Below are 21,323 nucleotides of genomic sequence, written 5' to 3' on the forward strand. Positions count from 1 at the left end.
TCTTCGTAATTTTTAGGATTTCGGAATCCGGAATGCATTTCAGAATATCAGACTTTTCCAAGAAGGAATGTCAGAGTGGAGAAGCCTCATCTCTCACGTTACGCAACACGCACAGCGTTACTTTGATTTTTTCTTAAAGCAGTTTCTTAAAGCTCTTGTGTGTTGCTCGTAGATCCTTCCTCTTTTTCTCATTTGCCTCATTCGCTTCACCTCTCTATATCTATCTACCCATTTTTTTTCCTTTTTTTTATTCGGCTCAATTGCTCCAGCAGCGTTGCGCATGTACACACACGCGGGGAAAACAATTACGAGAGTACGTACATCCACCGCACGAGATAAGTCGGTGTCATAAATTACGGAACACAATATAAATGCAAATTTAATGTCGGTCGGCCTACTGCTATTTGTGTTTGCTCTTGCCTCCCCCCAAGATAGCCGACTCGGAACGAGTATCTTCTTATGTCCCTTCAGTCCGTCATGCACGTTGAAAACTTTTAGGGCGATGCGCGCGTTTAACGATTCGTCATTACGGGTGCAGCACGATTTGTGCGGGCGAGCAAGGAAGAGAGAGGTTTAACTTTTATGAATTATATTCCCCGTTATTGCTGTCACATACCATATTGCATGCTCACAAAATTCATAATCTTGATCGCGGTAATCGCGCTGCTTTCGCGCAAATTCAATTCGACGGATCTTAATTTTAACAAGTACGATATATCGGCGAAAATTATTTTGCGTACTCGTACTGAGCAGCGTTGGATTTTCGGAAATCTTCTGATGCGATTATATAGCTTCCAGCTTGCACCTGCGAGTGTTACTTTTATTACCTCAATCAACATTCACGAAAGGTTTAACGAAATTTTTAACCGCGGAGACGAGTATGAGGTCATTATCCTTTCTTATGAGATTTGCCAAAAATCCCGTGATACCCAGAGGGTTAATGTTTTCGCTTCGTCAAAGGCAACTTACTCATGGCGAACGTGCCTAGAAGCGTTTTAAGTGATCCTCGGGGCAACGTTAAGCGCTCGTTCCACGGAAATTTTCGCAAACGGGCGTAATTCGGGAATTCGTGAGGTACTTTGCCATAATGTTCCCCTCTAGACGAAAGCCTACGAAACTGTCAGAGCATCGTACCGCGGACAAAGTTACTCTGTAACAAGAATGAATTAAACATAAAATAAAAATTCAACGTAACATAAGAAACAACAATAGAGATAATAAAGGAAAGCTGAAGAAACAGGCATTTCGTGAAAAAAAATCTTTTCAACGAACATCTTATTAATACATTTGACGTAACTACTATCTCGTATTTGTTATACAATTTGTCCCGTACAATGACGCAATCGGTTGAAATATCCGAGAATTTCGCCTCGAGAAAGGAAGTATTCCACCTACCTACCGCGGCGACGATTTAATGCGCCCGGCGAGCTTCTCCCAGGCCACTCGTAAAAAGACAGGCGCGTACAATTTGATCTAACGATGCCGCGGGGCGAATAAAAGAACTGCGTTACGACGATCAAACGACTTGGCGCGATACGGCCTGCGAGCGAGCGGACCGAGCGCCGCTAAAAGGGTGGGTGTCGGCTCTTCGCTATCCCCGTGAAACACGCGATGTGCTCCCGCGTACATTTCGCCCGGGACGAAAAATTTACTGCCAATTCCCGGTTGCGGCGCGCGGGATTATTGCCGCAACGTCGGTCGTTATTGCCGAAGTAACAACTACTTTGTTAACACGTGCCGCGGGTCATCAGACCGGATATTGCACTGCGCGAGTTATCTCGACAAACGCGACGGACAGATCGCGAACGAGTTGAAGGCGTCCCGAGGCATGTGGTGTGTGTAGAAAAGTGGAGACTATTTTTGTTTCTTATTAGATATTTATTAAATCTGTGAGATCGTCGCACAATTAACGGCGCTTTTTTTAGATTTTACAGTGCTTTTATGTGTGAATTTGTTGTGTTTCATATGGAATTATGCTAAAACATGTAAACGTGCCACATTAGTGTAATATAATTTTGTACTCGTCGAGTATTTCGTCATACCAAAATTTTGCGAGAAGCACGCGTATTATTTCATACATGTCATCGCTCTGTTCGTACTCGTAAATTGAAATGTAGGAATAGCAAATTCCGATCAACAGGACCGGCAGAATTTCATCGCTCTTGATTTTCACTCTGATTATTATTTGAATTCAAATTATTAATAACATGATTTTATCGAATATTAATTACGACATGACTCGTGTGGTGACAATAGAGTTGACAAATCAAAAATCTATCAAAATCATTTAGGAAATTATTACACGATGGTTATATTACAATACTACTGATGAATCAAAGCAAAATCGAAGATCGTGCTCACGTCTATTGCACGCCTGATTTTTAACCGTACTTTCTCGCTCAAAGGCGAAAAAAATCGCGGGAGGTTGAAATCCCTTCCCCCTTGATGACGATGGAAAAAAATTAGTAGCACCGGGAGGAAGGGGAGTCGGGGAGTCGTCGCGATACCGCTCCCACGGGAAGGTGGCCGATACGTCCTCTCGCAGCAACGTCATTTTAAATGCACTTCGGTATGCCGGGGCACGTACGCACGGCGGAGACGAATGGTGTAAACACAGTCGGGGGTCTTCGAGTTTGCGTTACGACTATGGGGTGCAAGGGGTGACGCGGAGCGTCGGTCAACTGCGGCGCGCGGTCCCCGTGTCGCCGTGAGTCGTGTAAGCCACGTTACCGTAATTTTCTCTGTTCCGCATAATGAGCGACGCTGATTAGCTACGTGACCTGGCACCTTCACGCCGCGTCGCGATGCGTCCATGAGCGGTGCGAAGAAAAAAAGAACAGCCGCCTTCTCGTTTCATTTCCTCTCATGCTCCGCCCGCGTGCGCAATCGCCTCATGTAACTTTCTTTGTCAAACTATTTTCAGAGATTTCCGTCTTGGACGAACTGTCTTGAGAAATGATCTGAATGTGTCTGAAAGTAAATAATTTGACGCTTCATGATCTCGTGAAGAAAAAAAAGTTCTATTTCAATGGGTTCTTTGATAAAATTTCTCTCCTGAGAAGAACAATTTGGTATTTTACAAATTTTTGACAGACAGTTATATTCTAAAAATATTTTTGATCGACATCGAAGATATAAGATATAAGAAATAAGAAGATATAAGAAATAATGAAGAGATAACGATAGAGAAAGAGGAATATTAAGGACTAATAAAAAGCACAACGAAAGAAATTGAATCTGCATGCAGCTGATTTCTGAAAAAATTCTTCAATTTACGATGGAATAAATAGTTTCTCTTTTCAACAATCGTTATTCATTTTGTTAGAAAAAACAAGCAGTAGATAAATCGCGCAAGGGTATACTGACAGCGGCGTTTTTCGAATAACTGAAGCTTTTTCGGGTTAATATTTTCTCTACGGAAATTCATTCGGATGATTGCTCGCGCGGAATGGCAAATTCATTCGTTTTCGGGGCACGGATCGCGCGCGGTTTCTTTTCTGGGGCATTTTCCGTAATGCACGTCGCTCAATCTCGGTCGCGCGATGAACAACTGTTCGGAAAACCGCGTTTAATCAGCCGAGTCCGCCGTGACGCTGACGCGGTCGTAAATAATATCCTGGCCGCGCGGCGCACCGTAACCCGGTTCACCTACACGCGCCGCAACGTGCGTGCAACCTCTAATGGTGCCCCATGCCCATGAGCGAATCGTGGCTTTTCTCCTCATCTTTATGTTGCCCGCAAACTCGTCGAACAATTTCGCGAGCATAAACGATCGATATTGCCGAGAAAATGGGAATTGTAGACAAAATAAGCGTTTATCTTGATACAATAATTAATAATCGTAAAATATTATATATATTCAATATCAAATGCTTTAATATTTAAATTAAATTAATAAATATATTTATTGTTTAATGTTTAATGCAAAGTGTTATGAAACGACTCCTTTTTTTTTTTTTTTAATGCACCTCGCGATCTCCTCTCGTTGCTGCCGTTCCTTCGTATGTCACCGTAATCGCGAGATGTCTTACATGGTGACCTTTATAATTGCCGTAGGTCGGGATGAGTTATTGACCAAGAGCGCCATCGACGAGGTCCCTGAATGCCATGTGACACGCATCACCGCTGCCGTGAAACGCGGATGCGCTGCACACGGACGATGCGACCGGGAAAGGGAAACTCGCATTGGAAAACGAGATTTCCGCTCCTTTTTGCGTCGCGTCATGTTTCGTACGCTCTCGATCCATAAAACTGCTCGACCTAAACGATACGTGCGCTCGAGATTAGCGCCTTTCAATCGCGCATAGTTTGCGCTTCCTTCGCGATACGCGCGTCGCAGATAAAAATACGCGCGGCGGATTTTAGTAGTCGTTCAGCCGTTGAACGATATGAGATCTCGGTTGTTTCCGAGGAAAACGAGGAATCCAAACGAGCGATCTTTCTAGTAATGTCAGCGTTAGCTTGCGAGCCAGTTAGCTGATTAAAGACGTTAAGGTGAGACTTCGGAGTTTTACTTTTATGACCGTTTCGTCCGAACGAAGAGCGAAAGGCTTGTAGCCGCTATGAAAATTATTTTTTCACGTGTTTCTATCGGGCAGACGGACATGGATAGAAAGAAATATTCACGTTATATAAGTCACACGTAGAAATTTATGCGCGAGATTTACGTAGCAAAGTTGATTCGAGCTCGCTCCGGCAATTTGCTAATTACCTTTCCGAAAACAGGCGTCTCCCGTTAATTAATAATTTAACGTAGACCGCGCGGGGAAAGGAGTAGCGTTTAACAAAATTAGAAAGCTCGCGGTGTTACAGCCACGTGTTTCTCTATCTGGTAGCGTGATATCGCTGGGAAAAGAGCGCGATTACGTGGAGAAATATCGTCGAAATTAATCAGCTGGCCGAAACGGGAAAAGCGCCTTTTCGTGTGGGTTTCCACACGAGCGATTCCCACGCACGGTCGCGTTAAATTTTCATACTTGACCAGTTCCAGCCGTCCCGAATGTATTCCCAAAGCACACCTTGCGATCGGCGTGATCGATTGCGGTAGTCGCGGATTATTAATCCGCGATGAAGGATGATTGCTGGCTGGCTTAAGCAACGGATGAAAAGAATTCGCCTGCCACGCTCGGCGTGCGCGAATGGAATTACCGCGGAAATATCCCCTCCTGCAAAAAGACACCACGTCGCTTCCTGGCGAATAATGCGTCTTCGTTTAATTAACTAGGACCGGTCTAACGAGTGGTTTTTTTAGGATCGCGGAATGCGCCTAGCGATGCGGGAATAGCCGAATAGCCGACAGACCACAGGCGCGCTTACAACCAAACTGCTTTAATCAGGTTATGGCTGGTTTCGTCAACGTCGGTTAATAAATAATGTTAATCGCGCTCTTTAGTATTTTTAGTAAGATAATTTTGGAGTATATTAATTTTGGACTATAAAAAAAAGAGAGAAAAAGCTATGGGTGAAATTTATCAAGCTGAGTCTGCAGTACGCCTTATATGTTCTAATCTGTGCCGACGATGATGATCACCGTATACGGCGATGATTTGCGGCTCGTACGTGTCCCACCGATGCATCGATGCGCGATGGTGATGATGAGAGAAGGGCGTAAGGGCGAGAGAGGTCGAGATTCACGCGAGTAATCTCGCAATGAGTCACCGGGTCACTCTACGTGGCGGTGCACGTAAGAAAGTCAACGAGTTTGTTGACTCGTCGCGCCGGTGATGGTTGCCAGCAAGGCGCCGATTTGCTTGGAATCGCTCCGTCGCTGTCGCTTTTGATTCTGATGTAATATTTGCGCTTCACCGCGATATCTCAACATACGCGTACGGCATGCAGAGCCAAACGCCTTTTATTTAACTGTTCTCGTCTGTATCTGCCGCGCGCTTAATCAACGTCTGCGTCCGTTTTAACGCTTCGCGCGGTAATTTCATTTGTCGCGCGATGTCTCCAAGCAAAATCACTTTGGCATAAGCGACTTTTGGAAGCTTTTGCATTCAAAAGTCATGAGAGGCGAGAGAGGATGCTTTAAAAAGCAGCAATTATTATTTACGCTGCAACATCAGAGTAAGCGTCGTAGTTTTAATTGGCAAACCTTTGCCGACATTCTAAATATAGACATAGAAAACAGATTTAAGACAGAAGGTTGTTCTTTAATGTTTCCTGAACGATTGCGGAATTCTCGCGAACGTCGTTTTCCTGTTTTGTAGATCCTGTTTTTCGATCTGCCGCGTGGCGGCAGCTTGACATGGTGCATCAGCTGATCGCGCATACACCATTGGCCAAGTTTCCCGTGCACCTCGACGTTCTCCTTTTCTTCTTCCCGTAGTTGATGGCTCGGCTTTGCCGTCACGATTGCAACGGCAGATCGCGGCCATACGAAGGCGGACGGGCGCCGCGCCGTGCGTTCGCCATATTCGCACACATTAAACGCGTCCAGGATACGCGTATACGGCAAGCCGCGTCCATCGTCGATCTTGGAATGGTTACTCTCGGGGGTTAAATGCGTAAGAAATTAATAGCCGGCCGTTTATACGTTGAGTCACGCGCGATGCCTCCTGCGTAATCCTCGGGCGTAGGCGGGAATTCGCGATAGAGATGCGTATTATATCACTCGCGAGTAAACTCGTGAGAATGAAGGCGAAAAATTGCAGAAGAAGCGATAGCGTTATTCGCGAGCCGCTGCTTGTAATATTATTTCGGATCATCGTAAATTAGCCGTTGCATATTTTTCCTTCGCTCTCTTCGCCGTTGATAAATAAATATTCAGATGTCCATTCCTCTGTTCTCTTTCTGACTCTTTTCCTCTCGAGTCTAGATAATACAATATTTACCGCGCGCGTTCTGTTACGCGTCTGTTACTCGATAGCTCGCATTCGGCGAGGCGCCACTCCACTCCGTTTTCTCCCGATCGAATTTCTCCGTCGGCTTCATCTACTCGGACAAATCGGCCCAATCGTTATCGCTCAATCGTTTATCAAGCTGTACGTATCCCCAGCGCGTCCCGTCTCGGGTTTCGTCTTCTTTCAACAGATATATCTTATCGATGCCGAGCCCGAGGGAGAGTCCGGCTTGCATCGGCATACGCGAACGTCTCGCACGTTAAATACGCTTCTATCTCGGTACACACGTATACCCTCGTCCCCGTCCCTCTCACGTCCCCACCAAACGATATACCTACCGCACGACCGGCTCGAATGTTACGTCTGGACGAGATTCGCGATAATGCGTGCCAGTTGCATGCGCGCACAGTGCATTGTTATGTCACCGCGATATCTCAATTACTCCTGGCCACGCCGTGTGCGGCGTTTGCGTATACGGGTTTACGTGCCGACGCATCGAGGCCATTGTTCTCCTAGAAATCGTCCTCTTACGCGTTCTCTCGGATTCCTGCCTCTCGATTCCCGTTGTTCGATATTTCGACGCACCACGAGCGAAACGAGCGACGATGATGCGTCTCGCTCGTATTACGATCGCGCGCGCGAGAACCATCACGTCAGATTAGAAACCTTATGCGACTGATAAGACAAGTTAGAAAAATTTCCGGCATGATTGCGGCGCACGATAACATCGCACCTGCTTGATTCCCGCTCAGACGCGAATGCATTGCGCCCGCATGCAATTAATTGCGCGCCGTATTATAACTGTATTATGCGGGTTTGTCTACACCGGAAAACGTCGTTCCTACAGGCGGTTAAAATGCATCAAAATCTCGAAACTGGATCGAGCCGTGTTCTCGAGCCGCGTCGGCAGAGGCACACAGAGACGGACGACGGTTTTATGGCTGAACGTCACTCAGCGCGACAAGATTGGAGACGACGAGCATAACGGTGGACGATCTCGTTAGACGATGCCTCGGGGGCCGATATGCCCGGCCAGTGCGTTCTATTTCCTGCCGGAACAGAGAGACGCGGGACGAGAACGATGGAGAAGACAGAACGAAAACGACTACTACAACTACTACTACTACTACACTGCGATGATCACGATAATAATGGGAATCCAGGTTGCTCGTACGCACTCGTACGACGCTCGTAGCTTCGTCTCTTCTTCCCCGCACCGTCTTTTAACCCAATTTCTCGCTCTTATGTCCTCACTGTGGCCTCTCCTCTCCGTTTTCTGCATTTCGCCTTACGCGCGCGATTCCTGCGGCCCCACGATTTCGCCTTGATTTCTCCTTTTGCTCCTTCCATTCTTTCTTCTTCTTCTCCTCCAGTTGCCGCTGCCTGTTCGTCCTCTTCTCCTTCTGCCCCTTCTCGAGGCTCGTTGCATTCCAGAGCCCCGAGAGTGGAAGGACCTCGTCAAGGTAAGCCGGTCTCACGGCTCTCGCATACGCGTGATCTCGCCCCGTCGGCATGCACGTTCCTCAATGACGTTCCGCGCGATGATGCGCGAGAGTGACGCCGACGACGCACCTGCTCGATCGGCCGATCGTCGATTTTCCTCGTTGGCTCCGCTCAATACCGATACTACCTCTCGTTAGCGGTGTCTATCTTGAATTTAAAATCTCGCCCGCAGATTTTCAAGATTGTGAAATAACGTGAAAGTAATGATCGTATCAATGGGTGAATTCTATTCCTTCCACGATCGATTAATTTTATCTGTTCTACCCGAAGAGATCGCTTACATTTAAATCAGCGATACATGAGATGTACCGATATCGCCACAGCAAAGGCAAGCTAATATATACATAGGTGAAGGCAAGAGCGTAATTTATCTCAAAGTATGTGTCGCATCGTCGACTCTCGGTGTACTTATGTACATACATATGCACGTAAGCCCCCGGATACGGTGACCGTGCGCAAAGTCGCAGCCGAAGGGAAAAAGAGAGAGAGAGGAAGGAAGCGGTACGCCGTGACTCAGGATTAACGTAAATTTCCACTGCAGCCGCTCGTTACAGGAGGAATTCAAATTTTTCGCGCCGTCGCGCGATAGCCAGGTTGAAAATTACCTTCTCCCAAAAAATATTTTTCCTCGTCGCGGAAGGATGGCGGTCGGGAGAGAAGCAGCAGGGTCCCGACAACGTCGCGTAGGAATGTCGGTCGTTCAGCCGTCGAGCATCCGAAATATTTTCCGCGAGCGACCAACGCAGCATACTACCGCAGGATGCACCGGAGGCGGCTGCGAGCGGAATTTGCATCGTCCTCATCGTCGTTGTCGTCGTCGTTGTCGTCGCGGACTCTCTCGGCGACTCATAAGAGACCGGGAGAAAGGCGGCTCGTTTCACGATTCTCCTCGCGTTATCAGCCGGCAGGTGTCTTATTAGCGTCTAGCTGTGGAGCCGCCATCCGCGCTAAACACCGGAGATACGCGCGCTAAGTGAAACGGTCGACGATGCGGGAACGCGGCTGTCCTCGGCTATGTTGCACGTGAACATGTGAAAACGAGAGGGAAGTGCGTTTTACCAGCCGGGCCGCGCTGGTAAAAAGGTGCTAAAATTCACGACGTCGTCGCAGCGACGTGAACGGTTTCCCTCGTGGCCGTAAAACGCGTCTGGACTTCCGCGGTCGTGATCGCACGCCTTCGTGCTTTTCCTCGAATTCGCGTTTGCACACAGAGTGCTCTGTATTATATAAAGTCTTGAACAAACGCCGAGCTGACTTTTCAATTACAAATCGACGTCAATCTCGGATGACATTTATGCAGTTTGATAAATACTCGATTGGCTAAAGTTATTATAACTGATTATTACATGTTTATTACCATGTCACGTTTTTATTAATTTCTGTTCTGCGAAGCTGTACCCCGACATTTCCAGCATCTGCATATAAATTGTCCGTGAGACGTCGGTAGCTCGTCTTGGCTAACCGTGAATTACCTGCATAATTGCACGCAAAGAACAAGAAAGTAAAGCGCCGGCTCTTCTTGGTACTTAAGTTATTAATCGTGACTCGTATTGCGATAGCGAGATTATCGAGATGGAAATAAATAACCCGCGGATAGACGTTATTGAAACGATATTATCACCTTATAATTGACTGATCCAGCGGCGAATGCAACGCGATGAGTATTTGCTCTCCGCGATGCACGGAACATCGCGTGGCAATTCTTTTCGGATGAAAAATTCTCGAGTGCTCGAGGGGCACGTGATTTATGGGACCGGCTGTATGGACCTTCGGCGGAAAAGGATGCAAGGTTACTCGAAGAGTTGCAGACCGAAATCGCTGATAAACCTGTATTTTTGAGACAAATCTCGGTGATCAAATTGATGAACGGCCGAGTATAATGTTTACCGCGCTACTGCATTCTCGCTTTGTGTGACATCACTTTGGCTCTAAGCCGGTTCGTCTGGCCATCGTCCAATATCGGACCAGGAACGAGGGATTTCTATTGCAACCACGTAGGAAAGAAGTAACGCGAGCAACGATAAAGTCCAGGAAGCGTAGGAAATCAAATTCGCCCGCGGAATGTGTTCGCCACGAATAATGGCGACTTTATATTTTCCCGGAGAGTAGTAGCGACCCTTAAGAAGCTCGTAGAACACCGTAATCCGTCCATCGCATTTCGCGCCCTTTAAGATCTCTCGCACGTTGCAACGTTGCAACGTAGGAATCCGATTTAATTTCGTCCAATTGCGCCGAGTAATCGAATCAATGAAAATGAAATCAACTGATTGCGACAGTCGAAAGAGAAAATGGAAGCAAAAATCAAATATATTAATGAAAGAGGAGTTAAAGATATATATAGTAACAGCTTGAAACTTATAAGCTTCAGAGATATATATATTTTTTCATATTTATAAATATTTTACAGATTGTATTAAATTTAATATTGTTTTATAAAGTACATTCTCGGCGATGAGACATTATTTTACCGAAAAATAAATATATCCGGATACAACGCAGGGAGGGTTGTGCGTGCAATTGAAAAGTTGCTCGTCAGAATACAGAGGAAATAATGATGAAAGTATTAAAGAGACCATTTTATTTTTCATACACGCCGTATAAAATATGGCGTTTAAAATGGATCTGTATTACGCGGAATACGGGTGCATGTATGATCGTTCACTTTGTGCGACCCGAATCGCCAAATAAAATAGAATTACGTAGGAAATTACCCTCTCGCGGGACAAACGATTTTAAGCGTAAAATGTTAACGGCAATGCTAACGATCAAATGGTTTAATATTTAATTGCGCGCGGGTCGATGGCCAATTCGCGTTTCAGTCGCGGATTTTAAAAAAACATAGTCTCCCCGTAATGGCCATTAACCATCTCACCCGCGCTTAACAGTGCTACTTTTTTATGTTCCACAACTACAGAAAAGTGCGGGAAGGTAGAGCCATCGTCGTCTTTACCCTCTTCGAGAATACGAATCTGCACGCACTTGATCGCTTCCTTTCCGTGCTACATCCATGTATTCGTGACAGTTCCCGTTTCCGTGAAATATGTCGACACTTAATCGGTCTCTCCCGGTGGGCGCGCCCCAGGAAATAGCTGTCCATGTATCCCTCGTGATTCCTGGGTACCGTGGGCTGTTAAGCGATTTTTTCCTTGGCCTTCGCAGTCTTCTTCCGGAAGAAGGGTTCATTCTGGAATCGCGCGGTATCCAAAGTCTTCACATTCGTATCGCATGAGCCGACCATCGTGCGATATCCAGAATGTTTACACTTTTAAGGAGATGTACAGGAAAAGTGCATAAACTTATTTGTAGAATTGTTTCAAACGTTTGTCGATATTATACATTTCAAGAAATACATAAATAAACATTGCAAATTGAAATTTTGCAGCGCTATTGTATGAACTCATCCTTGCCTGGCGCGAACGGATATGTTCGATCGCGCGGCACCACGCGCGCGCGCTACATTGTTCCTGAAGAGAGTATAGTCTCGCATCGTAGTTCGTCCACCTCGTCTTCGCGTTGTTGGATCGGGTGTTGTGTTATTACGATCTCGTAAATACATCGCGCGCGCAATAGCAGCACGACGTCGCCAGTGCCGTGTTACCTAGATAGGTGTGTTGTCGATGTGAATCGCGACTTAGAACGATCGCGGGAAGGCGAAGCGAGGAGGGCACGGGTCATGTGATTAATGTCTCGGCAATTTGCTCGCCGTGAATCGAGATCGGACGATCGAGATCCACGACGCTGTGCATTAATTCCATCTGGGTCAGCATACGCTCGAAGGTCCGCTGTCCCGTGAGCGAATGCAAATTAATCGCGACATTGCTATTGTCCACCGAGAACTGCGTGAAACTTTTCATTATATTATATGTAGATGTAGGAGCGAAATTAAAAAGGGACCTCGGTGCGCGCGCAATAATGCTCCACATAATTTTTTCATCAGTTGATTTATTATTGCTAGATTTGGGGGTGTTTCCATTATCCTGTTGAAAGGAAAAAAAGAAATATTGTAAAATACGCGAAAAAGAGAGAAAGAGAGAGAGAAAAGCAATGTTGAAATATGCACGTGCAGTGCACGTAGCGTGTATCTGTATTCCGTGAAAATAAAAATGTATCATTGTTATTCAATTTAAAACAAAAGCATTCTTCAATCGAGTTTAAAACACGATATTAAATGTTACACTTGTCGTTAGTTAACGTATCGTTATTTAAATGAATTTTACTATGAGGATGACGTAACAAACGATGATAACGAATGCTTCAGCTGCAGAAATCAGTTCTCCGGACGCTTTTGCAATTATCTCTATTTAGCGAAGTATGAAGGTGAGTGCGCAGCCCCAGCGGTATAGGATGTCGGACGAGCGCGCGGTCTCTCGCGCGCGCGCGACAGATCGGGATTTCACAATTATAGGGCGACGCGCTACTACCACGGTTCCCACTTTCTCGCAGGGGTCCCCAATTAACGAGCTCCATTTACAGCGTTATTCACCGCTACGGCGGCACACACCGTTTTTTGTCTCTTCTTATTGCTCTACGTCTCTCGAGCTACTGCTAATTGGCGGCAGGACGAACGTCGCCACCACCGAGCAATAGATCGTCGAGTTTTTCGCGCGCGAGCGTACGTCCGCGACGTAAGAGTCGTGCGAACTTTCTGCGCGGATTATCTCGCATCCCTCGGTAGCTCGTAGACAGATCGACCCAGTGTTCCAGTTTAAGTCCTCTCACAACATTTTCGTCGTTCTTGCCGGTGGATGTAGTCGGGACGCCAAAGCGGAAGGGAAGCATTCCAGTTTTTCTTCCGCCTTTAAAGCATCTCTTGTTAATTTTGCACGTTATTTGATCGATGTGATTTTAAAATGCAATTATTTATGGTTACCGCAGTTTAGTTGCACACCAAACGATTTACGTTTAACGTGGTTTGTTTGATTTGCGAGTCGAGAAAAATTGATAGAGCTGCACCACCGCGTTTAAATATTGATTTCGATATATACATATGTCATGAGCAGTATTGCGCATCCAGATTCTTGACGTCCAGTATCATCGATTGCACGAGGTCGCGTCGTGTAAAAGATCGAGCGAAATGTATTAATAAACGGCGAGTGGGATTTGTTCGGGCGCAATCTCTCTCAGACGACTTCTTACCTTTCAGGCGAAAAGGTAATGTACCTTGAACGGGACGCGCGCCATAAACCCGGTAAACCCGTCATTTCGCGTTAGGTGAGAGAGTCTCCGGGGTAATACGGAGCTGCGGTAGCGGCGGTTACCTCTTGACAATAACCATTCGTGGCGACATCGTGAGAGCAGTGAGAGCCGTGCCGGTCGACTGCGACGATGGTGTAATTGAAAGAATTAGACCAACACTTCGTTTCGTGGGCCGTGTAATTTTCGCACGTGCCGCTGCGATCATCCCATTTCCTCGGTTTGAATCGCACGATCTCACGGAGGAGTAGCTAAAACGGGAAATTGATACCCTCGTGGCGTGATTGTAACGTTTGACTAAACGTCACCTTCATATTGCTACCAATTATCTCGAAGATCTAGTTTGATTTCTTACATCAACTTTCACAGTATTGATCACATTAGGTCATCTCTCTCTCTCTCTCTCTCTCTGCGTGAGCATTACACTTCTTACATTAATATGTAATATATTGTTACTGTTATAATATAGCAAGATTCATCAAGATTTTCATATTTAAACGTTTTAATATTTTTTAATGGTTTTAAAAACACACGTTCTCCAGGATTAAATGAAAGTTGATGCATTAGTTAAATAATACTCGTGACACTCGCCAATTCCCACGAATGCCTTCGACCTTGTACACCAAAATTCACCGGCGGTTTAGCCCTCGCTTTGCGTTTAAGGTTTCGGAATTAGGAGGGACAGTGTGTCGGAGTTCGCTCGCAGTAGCGTAGTTAATGCGGTTAAATCGACCACGAGAGCTACGTGTACGTATCGCGTTAACGGAGGCACGTACGTGCTATTCGCTGAAGCTTTGCCTATATCGGACCCCACAGATCCGCATACCTCTCTTGCAAACCTTGACTGTATACCTATGCAATCTGTGCAACACCTCGTAGCGCAATCGTACCTGTCTTTCTCGATTTTCTCGCTCGCTCCCGCTTCTATTCGCGCTCGTTCATCTCCTATTGAGAGAACCCTCGATGGATCTGCGGCTTTGTACGCCGGCGATCTCGTTCTTGCCTGTCGGGCACTCAGTCTCGTGTGATTTTTTTTAAACGCGGTAAAACACGAGTTGCGCGACTTGCGTGCGTTTGATCCGGAACAAGTTCCACGAGTGAATATCTTTGAAACACTCCGGACTACCAAACAAATAGAAAAATAGAGTGGTTTTTCGTGTTTTACGCCAATCTCGCAAATTTATTTCAGATAAATGCATTTGTTCTCATTCTTTCGAGAGTACATCATGTTTCCATTTTGCAAAAATTTCCTGTTTGTGCACAATTTTCGTAGCTGCGCCGTCAAAGGCGTCACGAAACCGCTTTGGTTTTGATTCAGCCTCGCGGGAAAGTACAGCGCGGTTTAATGCCGCGCAGAAATAACGATCGGCCGCGTTCCCGCGCGAACGTACTTGACAAGAATGCAGTTTCACTCGCGACGGGCGCCGTTTTTCCACAGCCGTCGACCGCGACCGATGGCGATTTAAGACGCCGCGCCCGTTCTCGGCGAAAGGATTTCCATTTCCGCGGTGAGTATCGTGCCGTTCTCCGTCGTCGTTCTTATCGCACGTTCTGGGTGGCACGCGGAATTTTTCGACGGGGATTTATTGCGGTGGCGTCGTGCTCTTCGTTATAAATGTTGAAAGATCGACGCCCGGCACGGCGCGAAAGATTCTCGCTTATCAGAAGCGAGTGAGCGCAGAATGATGTATCGAGAAACCGTGCCGCTTCGCGGATCGGCGCGCACGTATCCCGGCTCGGGTAAACAGAAAGACCGAGGAGTGCATCGTCCTTGGCATTTCTCGTATCGGCCAATTCAAGAAGGCGAACTAGTTCACTTTTTGCTCCTGATGCGAGCCGAGTACTCCGTCCTCCTGAAGGCCGCGTTCTATCGGCGGTCTATCGCCCGCTACACAGATCGTTCGTTCGTCTCGCGTCTCGCGACTGCACATACGAGTGTACAACAATCACGGCTGTCTGTCGTTCTGAATAATGTCATGTCGAATGAACGATTTCTTCCGTTTCAAATCCTGCGCATAGGTTTTTCGTTTGTCGATTGATCAATACGCTAATTAATTAATCTCCTAATTAATTAATCGTATATATAGTAGCCATATTCAGATAGCTATTGCAGTCGCCGCCTCTGTTGTTTAACAATGTGCACGCATGTAATTGCGTCGCGTGGTTGCTATAATTAAACGGTCTCTCGTTTATTTCTCATTAGGGCGCGTTCTCGATTTATTTCGGCAATTGTCTGGTTCAGGTGGATTTACTTTGAACAGTGTGCAGCGTAATGGTTACCCGCGCGCGCGCGTTGATGGCAACGCGGTGGCAGAAATGTTACATATAAATTTTCATCGCGGCGCGCGTGATGCATTACGCCACAGGAAACCCGTTTCGCTCGTAGAAAAGCGCATCCCTCACTCTCTTGCCCTCTTGCGCGATTATGCATCAACGTTCCGTACGTTGGTCAGTCTCGTATCTCTCTAACCGGGTCTTTTCCGCGCGAGCTCCCGCGCATCTATCCGCCCGGTACATCTCGCGGGACCTTTTGCTCGTTGCCCGCGCGAATCCGTGTAAAACGGCCGTCAAAAGCATCAGCTTGACCCCGAAAGCCTTCCGTATTCCTATCGAGTCAAGTTCGTGATTAGATTCGCCGGATACCGCGCCAGTCCCGACGTATTCGCAGTTGCTTAACGTACGTACGGAGTGACGTTGATTAACGGCCGGTCCTTTCAGGAGCTTCCTCTACCTTTCTTTCGGACCGCGAGATCCTCGGTGAAATGTCAGAAATAATCTACCGCTGTTGTCACAATGCGCAGCGGAGATTGTTACGCGAGTTTTGCATGCTGATACACTCGCAGAGTGAAACGTGCCGCTGCGAGTATCTCTACTAACGAGATGTTTGTGATTTCATTAAAAAAACAGTTGATGCAATTTGATTAGCTTATTACATGTTATTATCGCTTTATTCTGTTTCATTTACAACTTCAATTTGCCGAATTGAATTATTTACGGATTATTCGCACATGAAAACGCTGATCAGAGATATCAGAAAACAGAGAACAAGATGTTACAAGATAATGGAGAATGATGTAAGCGATTTATTAACAGAGCTCGCGAGCTCTTCCCCCTTCTCGTTAAATTGCGAGGCACGGGCGCGCGAGTTGAGTTGAGCTCGATATTGCCGTGCGACGAGCTGTCTACTTGTATAGAAAATTGTTACGATCGTAACCCGGAGGGCTGTTCGATGTATCGGTTGCCTTTCCATTATTTTTCAACGACTCGCCACTGCAACGAGTGCGCGGAAATCGCAGGCGAGTGGACGACGAGAGACAATAGCGTGCGCCGATGGGAACATATAACTTCTGGTCGATCAATGCAACGTATTAACCGACGAAACATAAGTACTTGCTCTGTTGAGTAACTTCTTTCTTCAAGTACAAGTGGCACGGTCCCTCGGATAAATTCCCGAACAACCCATTTTCGGGATTTAGTCCTCTCATTCGACTTCGATCATCGTTCCATGATGTAAAATGTATCTTACAGAAAGGCAAATATCTTTGCGCGAACCTTTGGCATTTTGCGCAAACACATATTGATTTCGAATTAGCCGACTCCGATTAAAGACTCTGCCGTCGAGCATCGCGGTAATAACGGATAACGCAGCCTACATTCCCACTTCCGATGTCGTATTTCCGAGTGAATACATCGAACCTCGTACACCCCATTGCAATATCGGTAAAAAAAAAGAGGGAAAGAGAGAAGAGAGATATCTCGTCCAAAGTATCGGACGAACGACAAGAGGGAGAGGGGGAGATAACTTGTCCACGATGGGGTGTCGAGCACACACGCACTCCTTTTTTCTCGTGCCTTGCGTGTTCCACGCGGCTTTCTCTCTTTCTCTCTCTCCGGCATGGTCACTGGAGTAAGCCGAGGGGTCGTTGACTCTTTAAGCGGCCGCCGGTTGTATATTGTAAAACGAACGCGGCCGGTGTATTACGTAACTGTGGCGCGCAGGCTACAATCGATCAAAACGTGCGCCGACGTGATTCGGCGACGCCTCGTGAGAGATGCTCCCGGGGCTTCCTGATTAACCGACATGAAATGTATTCTCTCCACTGGCAATGCTATTGCGCATCGGAGCACGTGTACATCTGGACGTCTCAGACCTACCGCAAGTGCAACCTTCGATCATGGATCCTAGGGAGCATCTGGAAACTTGACGGTGACACAAGCAGCCACATGCTGGAAGAAGAAAAAGGCGAATTAACGGAAACTATAGAAAATGGATTATATTATAAAATTTATTATGAAATTAAGAAATAGATCTGGAATAAAATTTACACTGTCTTGAGAAATTATTTGGATAATTGCCATTGAACCTTTTACAATAGGAAATAGTGTCTTGCGTCGATTTCGCTTTGCTGGAAGTGGTTTAACTTTACGTTTGACGGAGATCGGCGGATTTGCGGATTGGATTAGTCGGACTCTCTAACCGGAGTGTCTGGTCGTGTCCCAGCCGCATGAAAGAAACGGTGGAGCCTGTGTCTGGTGGTACCAGGCGAGTCGCGTCGCTCATACTGCGTCTCATTCCTCTTTGCCCGGCTCAATCGGATGCGTCACAGGAAGCTGAAGGCCTGACCGACGACTGGGCCGGTCGGTCGGCTGATGTTCCTAACCTATCGTACGGTCAATTCGTTTTATTCTACTCATTTATCGCGTTAGCCAATTGTCGGCGTACTTGCCGACCCGCGTCAAGGCGTCCGTCGAAAGAGCGCTCTTTATCATATTCCCGTTATCATATCCGGTATAAAAAGCCGGCGAAAGCAGTCCGCCGCCTTGTGGCATTTAAATCGTTGAGCTTCGAAAGGGGATACCACGTGTGATCTTATCAGTTTCCCATGAATAATAGAATTATGGCGTCAAAGAAAGGTACAAAGGAATCCCTCCTGAAACGCTTCAGAAATAGATTTTACAAAGATAGACGCTATTTTTGGAAAGTAGTATTCAATTCGCAAGACGGTGCGAGGATTTTCAGTCTATCTAGCACGGAGCGGTAATTTTAGTTGCAGCACTCGCCAAGAAAAAGAGAAGGGACAAAGTATTTCTAGTTTTTTTTCTTTTTTCAATTATGCAGCGTATGTGGAACACGATGCACTCTCAGGACTGACGTCGGCGACAAACACGAGCCCTCGTGTGCTCATAAATAGTGAATAATCGATCGGAAACTGAGCACGCTCGCGCCTCGAATCGCTCTTCGAGCTCGCTGCGTCTCGCGTGGCTCCTCTCAGCCTCCGCCAGGAGATCGCGTCGCGGCCGCTCGACACGTTGGAGGCGCCTTATCGGATCAAGCGGAGAACGGAATTTAGAGTCGTTGCACGCGTTGCGCTACGTGAAAGTAGCCGCGCCGCTGCTGCACGTAGACGTAGACGACGTAGCGCGTCCGTCCAACCGAGAGTTGCTGCACGTAGGCAGTCAATCCGGTCGCAGTGATACGCCCAGGCGGAAGGACACCAGGAATTCATAGACAATGAGCCTCTCTGTTTCTCCTCTTCTCTCTCTCTTCGTTTCCCGGCTCATCGTCGCATCATCGTCCGCGACGCGCGACTTCCGGACTGAGCCAGACTGGCGTTTCCCGGTTGCAACTCAACTGGAAGCTCGTGTGCTCTCATGGATAGATCCTCTAGACACAAGATTCAAGGCTTTTAAAGAAATTCGTGCGTCTCTTTCTTGTACACTAGTGCGTATCTATCGATCTACCCTATTTGTAGACAGTTTTCTCTCGAGATTTCTTTTGCGACACTTTATCAAGTGCGCGTCTGAACCAGATACCTGAACTTGACTGATCGTGTATGATAAAAATTCTGGGCCGGTATCGCTTCAATAATCGGCCAGAACCGGAAGCAGGAAGACCCGGACAAGATCCGGAATGCTGCGCGGCGTACGGAAAGCAACCGCGCGGAGGCAGCAGCTGACGCGTCGCGTGACGTCACGGCTCGCGTGGTCGGCGTCCCGACGTCGCTCGATATTCCACTCGCCCGGGCGACGCTCCTTTCTACTACGCCTCTCTGCGCCTCCCCGATCCCTTCCCACCCTCCTTTCCACAATCGCGATCCTTTCCCTCGTGTTCGATTCTTTCGTTCGTGGAATTTTCTCAAACGAGGAAGATGTTTCTTCGTCGAGGCGATCTCTTTTCTTTTGAATTCGAACTTGACGCTACATTTTTCGTGGTTTTGTAAATTAAATGTATTTTTTAAGTTAAATGTAGGACATTGTATTTGCAGTTTGGTCTTTCATTCAACCTACTCGCCTACTCGCTCACTCGCTCATTCGTTCATTCCTGTCTACCTTCGGCTGGCTTATCGCGCCCGCTTCCTGTTGAACCTTCGTGGGCGCTCCATTTACACATCGGCACAGTTTCGAGAAGCGGCGAGTCGAGAGTGCGGCTTTATCGGGCAGCTCGTGGAGAGAAGAGGCGCGATATGTGTGCACGTAAACGTGAAACGGGGTCGGATGGGTCGTCGAGCGAGTCTTCTATGGGGATGGCCACGGTGACTGTAGCCATGGCCCATCCTTACTTCTTTTTTTTTCGGCTCTTTTAGTTTCCCTACATTTCCGTCGCATTCCTTTTTTTGGTCCTTACATTCTCCCATTTTCTAGAAAGTAGAATATCTTTCGATGCATCAAAAAATTAATTCATACAATTCAACTTGGAACCTAAAAGTCAAACATACGTTGGAGAATCTGTGTATGATTTGTTTTATTTCCAAACATGAAAATTCCCGGCGTACATATCGAGTCTCCGAAATCTGACGTGCATCTCGGTCCGAGTCCCCAATGCGCGTCAACCAAACCGCTTGGAATCGAACGTACTCCTGCAGGAACTTTTTTACTCGCGATAACTGACACTTCACCTCCGGGTTATTGACTTTTCCCTTTCCCGGAGCTTCCCGCGCGAGAGGAAACGCAGACGACGTGACGTGAGAACCGCAGCATGCGCCTATCGAGAGGAGAGTGCGCCGCAACGAGACATTTCGTAAAGCGCGTTTCCATATTTCAGCATTCGCACGGGGGTTCGCCGCTTTTTCCGCTCTCGGCCGGATAAGAAATTTGGCGGCAAAAGTGCAACGCAACGGGGTGTGCCAGGGATCGCAGCAGGCGCGGCACGTTCCCGATTCGGTGCGCCTCGCCTTGCCTCGCCTCGCCTCGCTTCACCTCGCCTCGTCTCGCCCCGGCTCGGCTCGGCTCGGCTCGACTCGGTTCATTTCAGTCAGCTGGCTGACAGGGCGTTGCCCCGCTGCTGGCGCGCACGATGCACCATTCATTACGGAGTTGCAGCCGCGGAGTAAGCGACCTAGCGCGACCAGAGCCGGGCGGGCGTTTCCCCACCGCGCGTGCTTCGATTCTGCCTCGACCGCGAGCACCGCGGCACCCGCGCGCGCGCGCGCGAATGCGAGAGCGGGAACAATTCACCACTACTACGATTACTACCACTAGTACTACGACTCCCCCGCTAGTATACTATCGCTCGTTACTCCAGTACCATCTACTAGCACTGCCATCACTACTACCGTCGCCTACGGTCGGTCTACGCCCACTGTCACGTCGCAGCTGGTCTGCCGCGATTAGGCACCATTATAGTCGTTATCATCGTCGCCAGGATACTACCATTCTGCGGCGACTACTGTCACCGCGCCGCCGCCATCAACCGCGATTCGCTATTTCGATCTCGCGCGGATAACAACCTCTGTCTTGTCACGGTTGTTATAATCAACGACGACATCGCTAATCAACTCTGAGTTG

General features: G+C 47.4%; 2 protein-coding genes across 5 annotated transcripts in view; one reads left to right on the forward strand and one right to left on the reverse strand.

Moving 5' to 3' along the window:
- LOC105280406 overlaps window positions 1-19,475 on the reverse strand; it is a 60,388-nt gene extending 40,913 nt beyond the window's left edge. The window contains exons 1-2 of one of the 4 annotated variants that reach the window (XR_003406440.1): window positions 17,903-19,475; window positions 17,694-17,765 (exon numbers count right to left, since the gene is read on the reverse strand). Coding sequence is in view for 1 of the 4 variants with exons in the window: in XM_026969010.1 (XP_026824811.1) it covers window positions 17,694-17,765; window positions 17,966-18,111 (218 nt within the window). In the remaining 3 variants the exon portion in view is untranslated. Of the gene's footprint in view, window positions 1-250; window positions 17,766-17,864 lie in introns of those variants that run through there. The other 3 variants (XM_026969010.1, XR_894126.3, XR_894125.3) reach the window with 3 other exon arrangements.
- LOC105280414 (helix-loop-helix protein 11) overlaps window positions 1-21,323 on the forward strand; it is a 128,751-nt gene that overhangs the window by 74,911 nt on the left and 32,517 nt on the right. The gene's annotated exons all lie outside the window — the stretch shown is intronic.

The sequence above is a fragment of the Ooceraea biroi genome, chromosome 4 (genome assembly GCF_003672135.1).
Source record: "Ooceraea biroi isolate clonal line C1 chromosome 4, Obir_v5.4, whole genome shotgun sequence".
Taxonomy (NCBI): Eukaryota; Metazoa; Arthropoda; class Insecta; order Hymenoptera; family Formicidae; genus Ooceraea; species Ooceraea biroi.